At 39.5% G+C, this 14,268-nt stretch overlaps 1 protein-coding gene across 50 annotated transcripts in view; it reads left to right on the forward strand.

The window, feature by feature from the left end:
* CAST (calpastatin) overlaps window positions 1–14,268 on the forward strand; it is a 112,411-nt gene that overhangs the window by 67,986 nt on the left and 30,157 nt on the right. For 33 of the 50 annotated variants that reach the window (XM_063604539.1, XM_063604540.1, XM_034960274.4 and 30 more), the window contains 8 exons: window positions 550–630; window positions 5,941–6,009; window positions 7,624–7,722; window positions 9,814–9,894; window positions 10,519–10,557; window positions 11,040–11,132; window positions 11,268–11,354; window positions 12,428–12,529. In XM_063604539.1, coding sequence (XP_063460609.1) covers window positions 550–630; window positions 5,941–6,009; window positions 7,624–7,722; window positions 9,814–9,894; window positions 10,519–10,557; window positions 11,040–11,132; window positions 11,268–11,354; window positions 12,428–12,529 — 651 coding nt within the window. The remainder of the gene's footprint in view (window positions 1–549; window positions 631–5,940; window positions 6,010–7,623; window positions 7,723–9,813; window positions 9,895–10,518; window positions 10,558–11,039; window positions 11,133–11,267; window positions 11,355–12,427; window positions 12,530–14,268) is intronic. The other 17 variants (XM_034960273.4, XM_063604548.1, XM_063604541.1 and 14 more) reach the window with 1 other exon arrangement.

The following is a 14,268-nucleotide window of genomic DNA, read 5'->3' on the forward strand; positions in this document are numbered from 1 at the left end:
ACATCTACAAGAAATACTTTTTCATTGAGAGCACTTGGAAGATAATAACGAGGTCTGCTTCACAGTATATTTTATATCAGAGATCACAGATTTGTGATCTACCACTTAAATGCCACATGTATATTTTGTTTGGCTTACAATGTTGTTAAAAATTATTTTAATTAATTGCCAGCAATCAAAGTCAGGGCATTTCACATAACATCCCAAATTGTAACTTCTCTTGAAAAATCAGACTATCTAGTAAGAATGAGCTCACGTGGCAACAATTGACTAGAGCCATTACACCTTGTATGTGTGCTCCAGTTTACCACAATCGTTACCTAGCCTGATTGACCTACGCATGTTACCTGCATGAACGTTTTAGGCTCTCGAGTCCAGCTTTATGTGGTGCTTAGCACTGCACCATGTACAATAGAAGTGAACAAACATTCCCTTATGGCGTCCGTGAGGGTGAACTGGCAGATGTTAGTGACATTTGAAACTCATGATCTTGATAATAGCCATGCAGAGATACTTAGCTCTGTCAACCTTTTATCCTCACTGTCTTAGACTAAACCACAAGACACGATTTCTGCTGGTGGAGAGAGTGTTGCTGGTGTCACTGCAGTATCTGGCAAGCCGGGTGACAAGGTGAGCACACACAAGCAGATGGAAACGTGGGCCTCTGTGCTTCTCAAGTTTCTTTTATGAGAAACGTATGCTCAAATAACCTATCATTTGGCAAAACTGAACACTGCTTATATGTAAAATTTTGTGAAGAGCATGCATTTAAGGGATAGAGAGTGAACAAGATACCAAAAATAATTTGTAAATTTATATATTCAATAACTGCTTACTGAGTACATGCCATATATAAGGTACTGATATCAATACCAAGGACATGAAAATGTGAGTTGACTCAGACTCTCCCTTCCAAATGTATAGATATGAAATAAAGCAAATACAATTTCCAGGAGCATTTGAATTGGCTTTTTCAGCTTTCAATGCTGATGCCAGCTGTCTTGATACTAGTGTATCACAACCATGACATCAACATGAATGGATATGAGAAGTTTTCAAAGGAAATATTTCAAGTCCTCTCAGGATGAAGTAGATGTGTTGAGCTGGGTGATTGTGGGCATAACTTGCTTAGATTTTTTGAAGAGCTGCTTCCAATACTTGCCCAGGAATATAAGATGAGAAGTTATCTACCTTTTCTACCCATAGCAATATAGAATTTTTTTTTTACCTTATCCTTTAAGGTTTTTTTTTTTTTTTTTGCATTTATTTATTTATTTATTTTTATTATACTTTAAGTTTTAGGGTACATGTGCACATTGTGCAGGTTAGTTACATATGTATACATGTGCCATGCTGGTGCGCTGCACCCACTAACTTGTCATCTAGCATTAGGTATATCTCCCAATGCTATCCCTCCCCCCTCCCCCCACCCCTCCACAGTCCCCCGAGTGTGATATTCCCCTTCCTGTGTCCATGTGATCTCATTGTTCAGTTCCCACCTATGAGTGAGAATATGCGGTGTTTGGTTTTTCGTTCTTGCGATAGTTTACTGAGAATGATGATTTCCAATTTCATCCATGTCCCTACAAAGGACATGAACTCATCCTTTTTAATGGCTGCATAGTATTCCATGGTGTATATGTGCCACATTTTCTTAATCCAGTCTATCATTGTTGGACATTTGGGTTGGTTCCAAGTCTTTGCTATTGTGAATAATGCCGCAGTAAACATACGTGTGCATGTGTCTTTATAGCAGCATGATTTATAGTCCTTTTGGTATATACCCAGTAATGGGATGGCTGGGTCAAATGGTATTTCTAGTTCTAGATCCCTGAGGAATCGCCACACTGACTTCCACAATGGTTGAACTAGTTTACAGTCCCACCAACAGTGTAAAAGTGTTCCTATTTCTCCACATCCTCTCCAGCACCTGTTGTTTCCTGACTTTTGAATGATTGCCGTTCTAACTGGTGTGAGATAGTATCTCATTGTGGTTTTGATTTGCATTTCTCTGATGGCCAGTGATGATGAGCATTTTTTCATGTGTCTTTTGGCTGCATAAATGTCTTCTTTTGAGAAGTGTCTGTTCATGTCCTTCGCCCACTTTTTGATGGGGTTGTTTGTTTTTTTCTTGTAAATTTGTTTGAGTTCATTGTAGATTCTGGATATTAGCCCTTTGTCAGATGAGTAGGTTGCGAAAATTTTCTCCCATTTTGTAGGTTGCCTGTTCACTCTGATGGTAGTTTCTTTTGCTGTGCAGAAGCTCTTGAGTTTAATTAGATCCCATTTGTCAATTTTGTCTTTTGTTGCCATTGCTTTTGGTGTTTTGGACGTGAAGTCCTTGCCCGTGCCTATATCTTGAATGGTAATGCCTAGGTTTTCTTCTAGGGTTTTTATGGTTTTAGGTCTAACGTCTGATCTTTGACAAACCTGAGAAAAACAAGCAATGGGGAAAGGATTCCCTATTTAATAAATGGTGCTGGGAAAACTGGCTAGCCATATGTAGAAAGCTGAAACTGGATCCCTTCATTACACCTTATACAAAAATCAATTCAAGATGGATTAAAGACTTAAACGTTAGACCTAAAAGCAATATAGAATTAGTAATCAGTTTGGAGAGCATGTAATCAATTTGAAGCCACAAGTAAGCAAGTGAAGGAACAATGAGAAGATGGGAATGAAAAATGTAAAAGTAATATAGATTTATCTATACTTTTGCTTCTGTAAATGGGACAGATATCCTGCTACAGCTAAATGGTAAAGAAGGTCATAGGGTAAATGATTTTTAGGGTAAAAGTATGGCACATCTCCCTGAAACATCATTTTTTTCCCTCTGGGATTTTGGGAGAAAAGGCACATTATTTTATCCAGATTAATACAGGTCTCCTATGGAACAAAGGCAACATTTACAAAAACTTTTAAATGAAAATATCAAACTTAAAATTGTTTTTTCTTGCAATAGATCACTTGTATACTACCTTGAGACTCATAGCCTCACTCCGGGAAGACACAGCACTCTCTTGCACCAATGAGGAATGCTTACATGAAATGGTTTGAAAATGGATACATTTAAGGCAGAAGATTAGATACGTTAAAATAGATTTTTAAATGTAATCAATGTTTTCAGTTTGGAAATGGATAGATTTAAGGCAGAGGATTAGGCCCGCTAAAATAGATTTTTAAATGTAATCAAAATTTTCAGTTTTGAGCTAAATGTGAATTAACCAGTGTTATAAGTGAAAACTAAACAATAAAATTAGGAGAGGCTTATGTGGAATTCTGCTGTGCATTGACTTGTGCTGGAACTTGCAGCAAGTCATTTTACTTTACGTTGCCTCTGATTCTTCTCCCATTAAATAGGATTTAATGACTTGCCTTCTTATTTTAGTACATAGCATGTTTAAAGTACCATAAGGCAGGCAGATCACCTGAGGTCAGGAGCTCGAGACCAGCCTGACCAACATGGAGAAACCCTGTCTCTACTAAAAATACAAAATTAGCTGGGCATGGTGGCACAGGCCTGTAATCCCAGCTACTCAAGAGGCTGAGGCAGGAGAATTGCTTGAACCTGGGAGGCAGAGGTTGCGGTGAGCCAAGATCGCACCGTTGCACTCCAGCCTGGGCAACAAGAGTGAAACACTGTCTCAAAAAAATAAAATAAAAAACTAAATAAGGTACCATGGTTGGTTCTGCAGGATGCACTAGCTATAGGCTGGCCTATCTAGAGGGTGGGGAAAAGAAAATATACCTGGGGCTGTATTTCAATCAGATGAAGAAAGGCCCCCACAAGGTGTTATTTGGTGAGGAATGAAGGGATTCTGTGTAATTCAGGGAATCCACAAGAGCTTTGAAAGAGTAGATCCAAGTTCAGTTAGGCATGGAAGGATAGCTGGGATTGCAGGTGTTGAAAAGTGTAAGATGTGTTCTGGGCACAAAGTACATTCCAATGTGGGTGAAGCACAGAGGAAGTGAATGGTGGGGCTGTAAGACCAGAAAGACAGGTTGAGCACTGCTGTGGAGAACCCTAAGGTGAATTTGTACATGTGGTGATTCAGCTGACAGTGGGTAGCCTTTGAGAACCTGAGAGAACAGATGGGGTGATGCAATTGAATCCGAGCTGCAGAAGGATTAAGGGACTGCAGTTAGGTGGATGGGATAGAGATAGGAAGGTGGAAGGTTGGTCAGGGACTGTTTCAGTAGTCCTGATGAGTCATATTTTAGCCTAAATTAGAGCTGTGATAGAATAAGAAAGTGGGGAGTTATCCAAGACGAATTGCAGAGCAAAAATCTTCAGGTTTTAGGAAATGATTGACTGAAGTGGGCAAAGACAAAGTAAAATCTAAGATAACCTGGTGCTTCTGAGTCTGATTGCAGGAGGTTGGTAGCCACACGGTAAGGGAAACGAGGCCCCTAAGGTGCTCATTGTCAGGTTTGTGCAAGTGCAGAGTTGGCACCTGAGAATGAGTGCCTTTTTAAATTGTGAGCTGGGCACCTTGCAGTCCAGTCCCTAAGTTCCCTGGGTACCATTGGCAGGAGTACAGATAGATGTCAGAGGAACTGAGGAGGAAAGAGGTGTCTCTAATTTTGGACAAGCTGAATTTAAGTGTTTGAAGTGTCCAAAGAAATATATCTAGCAAGACAATTAAAATACTGTTTTCTAATAGAAAAGAATGAAGTAGGAGGAAAGGGAGAGGAAGAGAAAGAGTGGATGGAATAGAAAGATAGTGGGGAGAGAGGGAGGGGAAGAGAGACATTGAGAAGGAAGAGGAAGGTGGGGGAGAGAACATGAGTGAATATCTGCATGAGGTAGTGGCTGAATCATAGAAGTGGTTTCAATTATCCAGACTCAGGCTCACACCCTAGTGGCCCCCACAGTGTTTCTAGCATTGCAATTGTAACAGTCACTTATTTAGCACTTACAGTTACATAGCAAGTACTTACATAGTGCTGAGCATGTGCCAAACAATGGTTTTCATACTTCGTATAGATTCACTTATCTAATATCTCCAAGGAGAAGTGACTTGCTAAAGCCTCAAGCAGCCATGCGTGTCTCAACTGTTATGCAAACCTTGGCAGTCAGAGCCTGTGCTCTTCCTGTGCTTTGTTGCCTGAGTTTGGATACCTTCAAATGGGAAATGGTCCCCTTTTATCTTAAACCCAACAACTTCACCCATTTAGTTTCTGCCAGTCTCTGAAAGCATTTGCCTCTGGCCATAGATAATGATTTTGGATAAGGCCACCAGCACAGGGCAGAAATGTGCAGAGTGTATACAGTGGGGACCAAAGTAAAAGAGATGCCAGAGGTAATGGAGAACAAAGGGCATAGATGCCACAATAGGATCAGAATGGTGCTGAAAGGTGGCAACTGGGAGGGAGAGATGCTCCAAGGGTCAAATTTCAGAGATTATATCTGGATAAAAGCATGGAAACTGCAGATTGAAAAGTTGTTTGCAGTCTTTGATAGAGCAATGGAAGCAATGATGAGCGATCAACTCATTTTAAGGAAAGAGGAGGTGTTGAGATGCCAAAGTGAGGGATATGGAAGTCTTGATGTGTGGGGGCAAAGACCCAGAGAGCAAAGCCAGAAGTGGCAGCCTATAGAAAGAATTCATGGATGTTGCAAAAACTGGCTGTGGGCCCTGGAGAAGAACAGCGAGGAAAGAAACAGTCTTGGATTCAAATCTTCATTCTGTCCCTTACTGTGTAACGTGAGGAAAGTGGCCTAATCTGAGCCTTGCTTTGCCCATCACTAAATGAGACTAATATAATTAAAGCCCTTCTGAAAAAGGATATAAAACACACAGCACAGTTTCTGCTGTAGAGCGGATGTTCAGTGTATGATCAATGCTTGTTAATATAATGAATTTATTTTAAAATTTGTAATAGTATTGAGTTTTATTAAGGTATGTGAGGAGTTGTTAATTTCTCAATTCTCACCAGAAAAAAGAAAAGAAATCATTAACCCCAGCTGTGCCAGTTGAATCTAAACCGGATAAACCATTGGGAAAGGTATGAAGACAACAGTGTCCTTCTACATCAGACAGTTACTCATATGCTCTGTATTTATCATAATCTGATTTCTTGTGGGCAAATAATATGAGGGGGGTAATTTAAAGGACCATTTTAATGAATTATTGTTTCAAGCTAATATTGAAAGTGTGGGTTGGAAGTATGGTTTTCACACTCATGTTTGTAACACTTTCTATTATAACCCCTTTAAAAAAAAAAAAAAAAAAAAAAACTCCAGTTTCATCCCATGGAGTTAACATTCCAGTTTCTCTCCTGCAAATACACTTTATTTAACCAGAGGTATTACTAAAGAAGTCAGGTACTTCTTTTTTTCTGAAATTCCTAAAAGAATCAGTGTAAGCCTAACAGCCTTCAGATTGTATTTCACATATCCATGATCAGGAGAGTCCTAAAATTGTCATGGGAATATGGTAGTTGCAAAAAAAAAGACAATTTAAATAATTATTTTTCATCTAAATCAAATAATACAAGGTCCTTTCCTAGATTGTTATTTTCTCCTTTCAATGCAGGTTATTGTTCATAACGAGTCATCCTTAACATAAAAAATAGATAGAAGCACTCTTATTTATTATTATATTAGTCCATGTTTACATTGTTATAAAGAACTTCCCTGAGACTGGGTAATTTATAAAGAAAAGAGGTTTAATTGACTCATAGTTCTGTGTGGCTGGGGAGGCCTCAGGAAACTTACAATCATGCTGGAAAGGGAATCAGACACTTTCTTCACAAGGCAGCAGGAGAGAGAGCATGTGAAGGAGGAACAGTCAAACACTTATAAAACCATCCAATCTCATGAGAACTCACTCACTATCATGAGAACAGCATGAAAATCGCCCCAATGATCCAGTCACCTCCCTTCCTCGACACGTGGGGATTATAGGTCCCTCCCTTGACACATGGGGATTACAATTCGAGTTGAGACTTGGGTGGAGACATGAGCCAAATCATATCAGTTATACTGATTTAAGCCCATATTGACAGAGTAAACTTGTGAGTTCTTGTAAGTTTAATGTCTCAGGTAATTTCTGTTTTGTAAACCTCTTCAGGCAAGCAAGTGAACAACAACAACAAAAAAACATGAATGAAATAATACAGAGTGATTTCCCTCATGAAATAGATTCTATTTGGAATAGGTACTATATAGAGATTTTTAGGGGTTCTTTGTTTAAAACTCTGGAAAAGTATTGATAAGCAATAAATACCAAGCATTTCCCTTATCGCTTAGAGCAACATGGTTATAATTCCCTGTATTTTGTTTTGTTTTGTTTTGTTTTTCCTTTTTTAACTGTCAGTGCATTGGACTGGCAGCTTTAATGAACTTGTACATTTGTTCATGTATGTAATACCTGTAGACTTGTTGAAACTGTGCTTCTTGCCTGAATGTGGCTTTTCATCTTTCCAACCTAGAATTTGTACTTTGAGACTTAAATAGTAAAGTCTGTTAGAGACCAGATTTTAACTATCTTGGGGAACTATTTGAAGAACTTTTGGTGTTTGGTGGTTTTTCTACACAGAATGGCTTTTTTTGTAGTTAAACTAAAAGTGAAATATGTAGAACAAATAACATTTAAATATCTGTTCTTTCTTTTCCAGTCAGGCATGGATGCTGCTTTGGATGACTTAATAGATACTTTAGGAGGACCTGAAGAAACTGAAGAAGAAAATACAACGTACACTGGACCAGAAGTTTCAGTATGTGATCATGATATCTGTAAAAATTCATATTCAGTGGGTAGGAGAGCAAATAAGGCCATGGTCATGAAGTACAAAAGAATACCTAGTGAGGCCAGGCGCGGTGGCTGACATCTGTAATCCCAGCACTTTGGGAGGCCGAGGCAGGCAGATTTCTTGAAGTCAGGCATTCAAGACCAGCCTGGCCAACATGGTGAAACCCTGTCCTTACTAAAAATACAAAAATTAGCTGGGCATGGTGGTACACGCCTGTAATCCCAGCTACTTGGGAAGCTGAGGCAGGAGAATCACTTGAACCCAGGAGGCAGAGGTTGCAGCGAGCTGAGATCGCACCACTGCACTCCAGTTTGGGCGACAGAGCGAGACTGCATCTCAAAAAAAAGAGTATCTAGTGTTCTGTCATTTGCATAGAAACAGGATGATGTCAGTATCAACATCAACACAGCAACTAAAAATTAGTATCGGGGATGGAAATTGTCTTTTGGCAGCTGCATTGTAACATTGAGTTAGCAAACATTTGTTGTTGTGCTAAGATTGACACTGAGACACAGTCCACTGGGTCACACACTTATTTTCCATCCTCAAGATTTAAGTATAATGGACTAGAACTTGTTTTGATTTCTCGATATTTACCACCCTCAGTTTATCCCTATTCCTAATTCCTAAAATTATATTTTCCTTGGTATTAAAAAAAAAGACATGCCAGCCAGGCATGGTGGCTCACACCTGTAATCCCAGCACTTTGGGAGGCCAAGGCAGGCGGATCATCTGAGGTCAGGAGTTCGAGACCAGCCTGGCCAACATGGTGAAACCCTGTCTCTACTAAAAATACAAAAAAATTAGTCAGGAGTGTTGGCGCATGGCTGTAATCCCAGCTACTCAGGAGGCTGAGGCAGGAGAACTGCTTGAACCCGGGAGGCAGTGGTTGCAGTTAGCTGGGATCATGCCATTGCACTCCAGCCTGGGCAACATGGATGAGACTCCATCTCAAAAAAAAAAAAAAAAAGACACGCCATAGGCTAGACAAAAATATTTGCAACAGACATAACAAAGGGTTTGTTTCTAGAATTTATAAAGAATAAAAAACAGAAAAAGACAACCCAATAGAAAATCGAGAGAAAACTTGACTGACCAATAAGCAAGTAAAATGAAACTCTCCTTAGTAATTAGGATAATGATACTAAAACACAGAAGAAACACTGCTTTGCATTTATCAGATTAGCAAAAGCGTGAAAGTCTGACAATTCCTATAGTTTTCCTGTAGCTGGTGGGTGTTCATGATGAACATTCCCTTCAACCAGGAAGTCCACCTGTAGAGCGATTGCCAGGAGGGAGCCTTGCCCATGTGTGCAAGGAGTTATAAGAACTGGTGAAATGTTTGGAAACAATTTTGTTCAATAGAGGACAGGATAATAAAATTCAGTGCTTTATAGTGGTTAAAATGGATTATTCATGTATCAACATGGATACATTACAAAAACATAATTTTGAATAAAAAATGCAGAATGATATGTAGAATATGATACCATTTATATAACATTGGAAAATATGCAGAGTAATGCTGGACATTGTTTATGGTTACCTACATATGTAAAAAATGTTCTAAAATAACTTTAAATTGATATGCTAAAGTTCAGAATGGTGGCTATTTCTGATTAACAGGGAAAGGGAATTAGGTTTGAGAATGCTAAACAGGAGACATCCACTCTATGATTTTGTTTTCTTAGAAATGACAAAGCTGATAGAGTTGGGTATTGGGTTATACATAAACTCATTATCTTATTAACTGCTCTTTTGTATTGGTTAGAAACCTTAGATAATGAAAACATTTGAAAACAAAATGTATTTAGAAGTCAACTTTAGTATTTTGAATATTTTCTAGCATTACGTATGAGTTAAGCCAATTAAATATGGGTATTTGTGTAAACTTAGAAATGTAGTTGTATAAAGTGTTGGCTTCTTAATGATTTATCGTTCATCTCAGTACTTCCATAAATTAATAATGGAATAGTGCTTTAGTTTCAGAATATGCATATAGCATTGTCAGGTAATTAATTATATAATATCCCTGTGTGTATGATTTTGTTCCAGGATCCAATGAGTTCCACCTACATAGAGGAATTGGGTAAAAGAGAAGTCACAATTCCTCCAAAATATAGGGAACTATTGGCTGTAAGTTAAATAATCATTTACTTTTATTTCACTGTTTCCTCTTTAGAAAATAATTTCATGTCAATATTTTTACAGTGTTTAGAAGTTAGAAAATATAATGGTGCATGTGAAATTGTCATTACTATGAAGCTCGCTGCATTGGTTGGCTGGGGCTGCTGTTAAGAAAGTACCACAGATCGGGGCATAAACAAGAGATTGATTGTCTCACAGTTCTGGAGGCTGGAAGTCTAGAATCAAGGTGTCAGCAGTGCTGGTTCCTTCTGAGGGCTGTGAGGGAAAGGTATCTTTGAGGCCTATTCTTGGCTTATAGATGGCCGTCTTCTTCCCGTGTCTCTACACACCGTCTTCCTTCTGTGCTTCTATGCATATCTCTGGGTCCAAATTTCCCTTTTATAAGGACACACATCATATTGGAGTAGGGCCCACCCTAATGACCTCACCTTTACTTGATTCTATAACGAACCTATCTCAAAATCAGGTCTCGTTTTGAGGTACTGGGGTTAAGACTTGAACATATAGATCTGGGGTGGGAGGCACAATTCAACCCACAACGGGCAATACATTTTGCCGATCTTAAGGATTAATTCTGCCTTCTCAACATCATCAAATTAATATTTGTTTCAGAAAAAGGAAGGGATCACAGGGCCTCCTCCAGACTCTTCGGTGAGTTTACATACATGTCTTCTGATCTAAATTAATAGTTTTATATTTTTGGTTGGGGGAACAGGGCTATCAATTCTATATTTGAGGATTATGACTTAACTCATCTCCAAATCAAATGGAGTTTCTGTGTGTTCAGAGAAAGGGGTTGGTGGGAGGGTTGTCTCAGTGCTCCTGAGTCTCATAAGTAGGTTTTTTGAGGGAAAGGAGAAAGAAGGCGAGAAAGTATTAGGATAGAATATTATGCATGTTCATAATAATAGAATGAGAATGTAACTCCTTTTGAAAGGGAGAAGTGGAAAATAATACTCAATGAGTAGCCACTCTCTTCAAAACATACACTTTGATCTAAGTTGTTTCATTAACACATCTCATTTGGTAGCAAGGGAATTGGAAAAGTGCATTCTTCATTTGCTAGGTTTATGATCCATTCTTCCACTTGAGTGGTTCCCGTAAGTTACCCATCACTGTGCCTGTTTCTTTAGAAACCCATGGGGCCAGATGATGCTATAGACGCCTTGTCATCTGACTTCACCTGTGGGTCGCCTACAGCTGCTGGAAAGAAAACTGAAAAAGAGGTATTGTTTTTAGTGTTGTTAAGGGAAACTTGTTAGGAACTATTTTGAACTTTAAAAGAATAACTTTTTAGTTCAGGCTATTACAGTTAAACTTTCCTCATCTGCAAATCTAATCTTTTGTATTTTATTTTTCAGGAATCTACAGAAGTTTTAAAAGCTCAGTCAGCAGGGACAGTCAGAAGTGCTGCTCCACCCCAAGAGAAGAAAAGAAAGGTGGAGAAGGTATAGTCACAGTCTACCTGACAGCAGTTGCTTTCCAGAGCCTGATGTAGCTCATTCAGGAAACTGCGAGTAGCACATAACCCATGATGAGAAGCCATGATTTTTTCCCTCTCAGGTCTATGTGGAATAGTGAAGCCAGTGAGGGTTATGTTGATCATCTCCAGGCAAGCCTTGTGTGTTTCTGTAACTGCCTGTGAATGATTTTAGCACAGTTGTCTCAGTCATCATCTAAGACCATCTCACCATTATGATACACAGAAGGGCAGAAACCAGAGAAATTGCACTCTTGGAACATAAAGCCTTCAAGTTTGATTGTATAAAGGACTTTGAGCCCTGAGGATCACTAGAGGAACACCAAGTAGCTGGTACTGCCCAGCATTCTCAACTATATTTCACTACGACATAATTCTCACAAATTGCAAAAGGCAATCCTGCAGCTCTGTGCTGGCTGGGAACACATGTCTCCTCTGCAAACAGTCAAGATAATGCTCAGGAACAGTTTCTATCAGAGCTGCTTGTGCCTCTCCCCTCCTGGAGTGGACAGTTTATTTTTATCTGGCAGGCTGGGGAACAGTGGTGAGCACCACACCCCTGAGAGTGGGAGTTCCTACAACGATCAGCCATTGTGCCTTCAGAGAAGAAGGCAGCAGGGGCCACTTCAAGCTTCCCTGCTTCCTAAGCTTAGGTTGTCAGAAGCCTTTTTAGAGATACATTTTTAGAAAAAGAAAAATAGTGTGGTAACAGTTTACTACTTGCTTCTTTTTTTTTGTTTGTTTAGAGTATTTTATAGTAATATTACTATAGCTTTATGTCTAGCTTACCAAATAAGGGGTGAAGTGTGCCCCAGAGAACGCTGTTACTGTAGAAACGTGTCTTAGCCCCAATTTCCACTCATTGGTAAGTTCTTTTTCCTTTCTCTCTTTTGCAAGGTTTCAAATAAAATTGCCTTTCTGGAGCACTTCCCCAATCCATATTCAGTTTATAATCTAAAATGTATTTTACAAAGAAGTAAATGGATTGTTCAGGCCCCAGAGATGTCTTTTTTCATGCACAGGATTTTTTACTTTTAACAGGATACAATGAGTGATCAAGCACTCGAGGCTCTGTCGGCTTCACTGGGCACCCGGCAAGCAGAACCTGAGCTCGACCTCAGCTCAATTAAGGAAGTCGATGAGGTACTGACCTTAGAGTTGATTTACAAAGCTTGTTAGTCTGCACATTACAAAACTGAATGCACTCTGCATGTTTAGAATTCTTGCACAACTTTTATTGGAGAGTAAAAGTGAGCATTCTTCATTGTGCCTTATTTATTGCTGAGTGGTTAGCAACTAAGGGGGATAGTTACATGACTGACTTGTGAAACAGCTAGAATTTTAACATTTGAAATGAACATGAATCTCCCTTGCTAGAGCTTAAATGACACTTGACTAAACAAGGTAACAAGGAGGCAATGCCTGGTGGGAAATAGTGAAGTTTGGCAATTGGAAATTTGTATTTTCAGAAGGGTTCTGGGTGCTTCTGTTTATAAGAGAAGGAGATGTCTATACACGGAGTGGGAAGATCCTTCATTTATCACTATGGGGAAAGATGTTGAAAATTTTGTCTCAAATTAAAATCAAGCAACGATTACTCTAACTAGAGCTCCTGCATATTTATAGAATAATGCTGATGAGTGTTTATCCCGCCACACTCCAAGATCTTAACAAGCCTTCTGAACCAAAACAAGCTTACATCTGGTGTAGGAAAGTTTTAATATTAAATTGTAATTTTTGTGGAATTTTTCAACTCAGTCCTCTGGGGGGAAAGAGGAAGGAAAGGAGAGAGTTGCCGGTTCCTGACAAGGCAGTGTTGTGGGGAGATGGAAAGGTAGCCTGGGATCCCCAGGAGCCCGCCCCACCTCCATCAGCTCAGGCTGGGGGCGCTGGCAGGCATTGCTGTCACAATGCCCCATCTCTGCTGTCACTTCCTGTTCTGAGTCATCAGGGAAGGGGAGTCTCCCTGACTTCCAGCAACTATCCTTGAGTCTAGGACTACCCTGGCCTAAGATGGGCCAGTTTCTATCTTCGACTTTCTTGGAGGGCTCACCGGCCACAGTGTGGCATGATAAGCTTTGTGATGGTGAACGCAGAGGAGCAAGAGAAGCAGTTCATATCTTCCAGGACCAAGTAATGTATTGGGAAGAAGGGAAACTTGATTACAACACAATGTGAGATATACATTACTTAGAGTAGCCGATAGAAGCAGTGTCATCTTGAGGAAAAGGGGGTGTTGGCAGAATCCTGGGGGGAGTCAGGAGGCCAAGCTGAGTTGTGGCTTTACCACCTGAGGGCGACAGGGCCACAAGTATATTGCACTTTTGCCCCAGGCTTCTTACAGACACTTAAGGAGAGACAATAAATGTGGGAAGGGAGGGTATAAACATGTCATAAACCTCAGGATCAAAGGAGTCTTAAAAGTGACTAAAAGCAGATAAGCAGATGTTAAGAAAAAAAGTGACATAAAATAAGTTATTTAAACATGTGGGTAACTAGTTTGGGAATGCATATGAATGTATTAAGTTCCCTCTAGAAAACTTCAGAGTTGCAGCAAACTAAAATTCCAGCAAAAAGAACTCCTCTTTTCCACTCTTATGACATAATAGTTGTATTAGTCTGTTCTCATGCTGCTAATAAAGACATACCAGAGACTGGGTAATGTATAAAGGAAATAAGTTTAATTGACTCACAGTTCCTCATGGCTAGGGAGGCCTCATAATTATGGTGGAAAGTGAATGAGGAGCAAAGTCACGTCTTACATGGAGGAAAGCAAAAGAGCATGTGCAGGGGAACTCCCCTTTATAAAACCATCAGATCTAATGAGAATTATTCACTATCATGAGAACAGTACAGGAGAGCTCCACCCCCATGATTCAATT

The sequence above is a fragment of the Pan paniscus genome, chromosome 4 (genome assembly GCF_029289425.2).
Source record: "Pan paniscus chromosome 4, NHGRI_mPanPan1-v2.0_pri, whole genome shotgun sequence".
Lineage (NCBI taxonomy): Eukaryota > Metazoa > Chordata > Mammalia > Primates > Hominidae > Pan > Pan paniscus.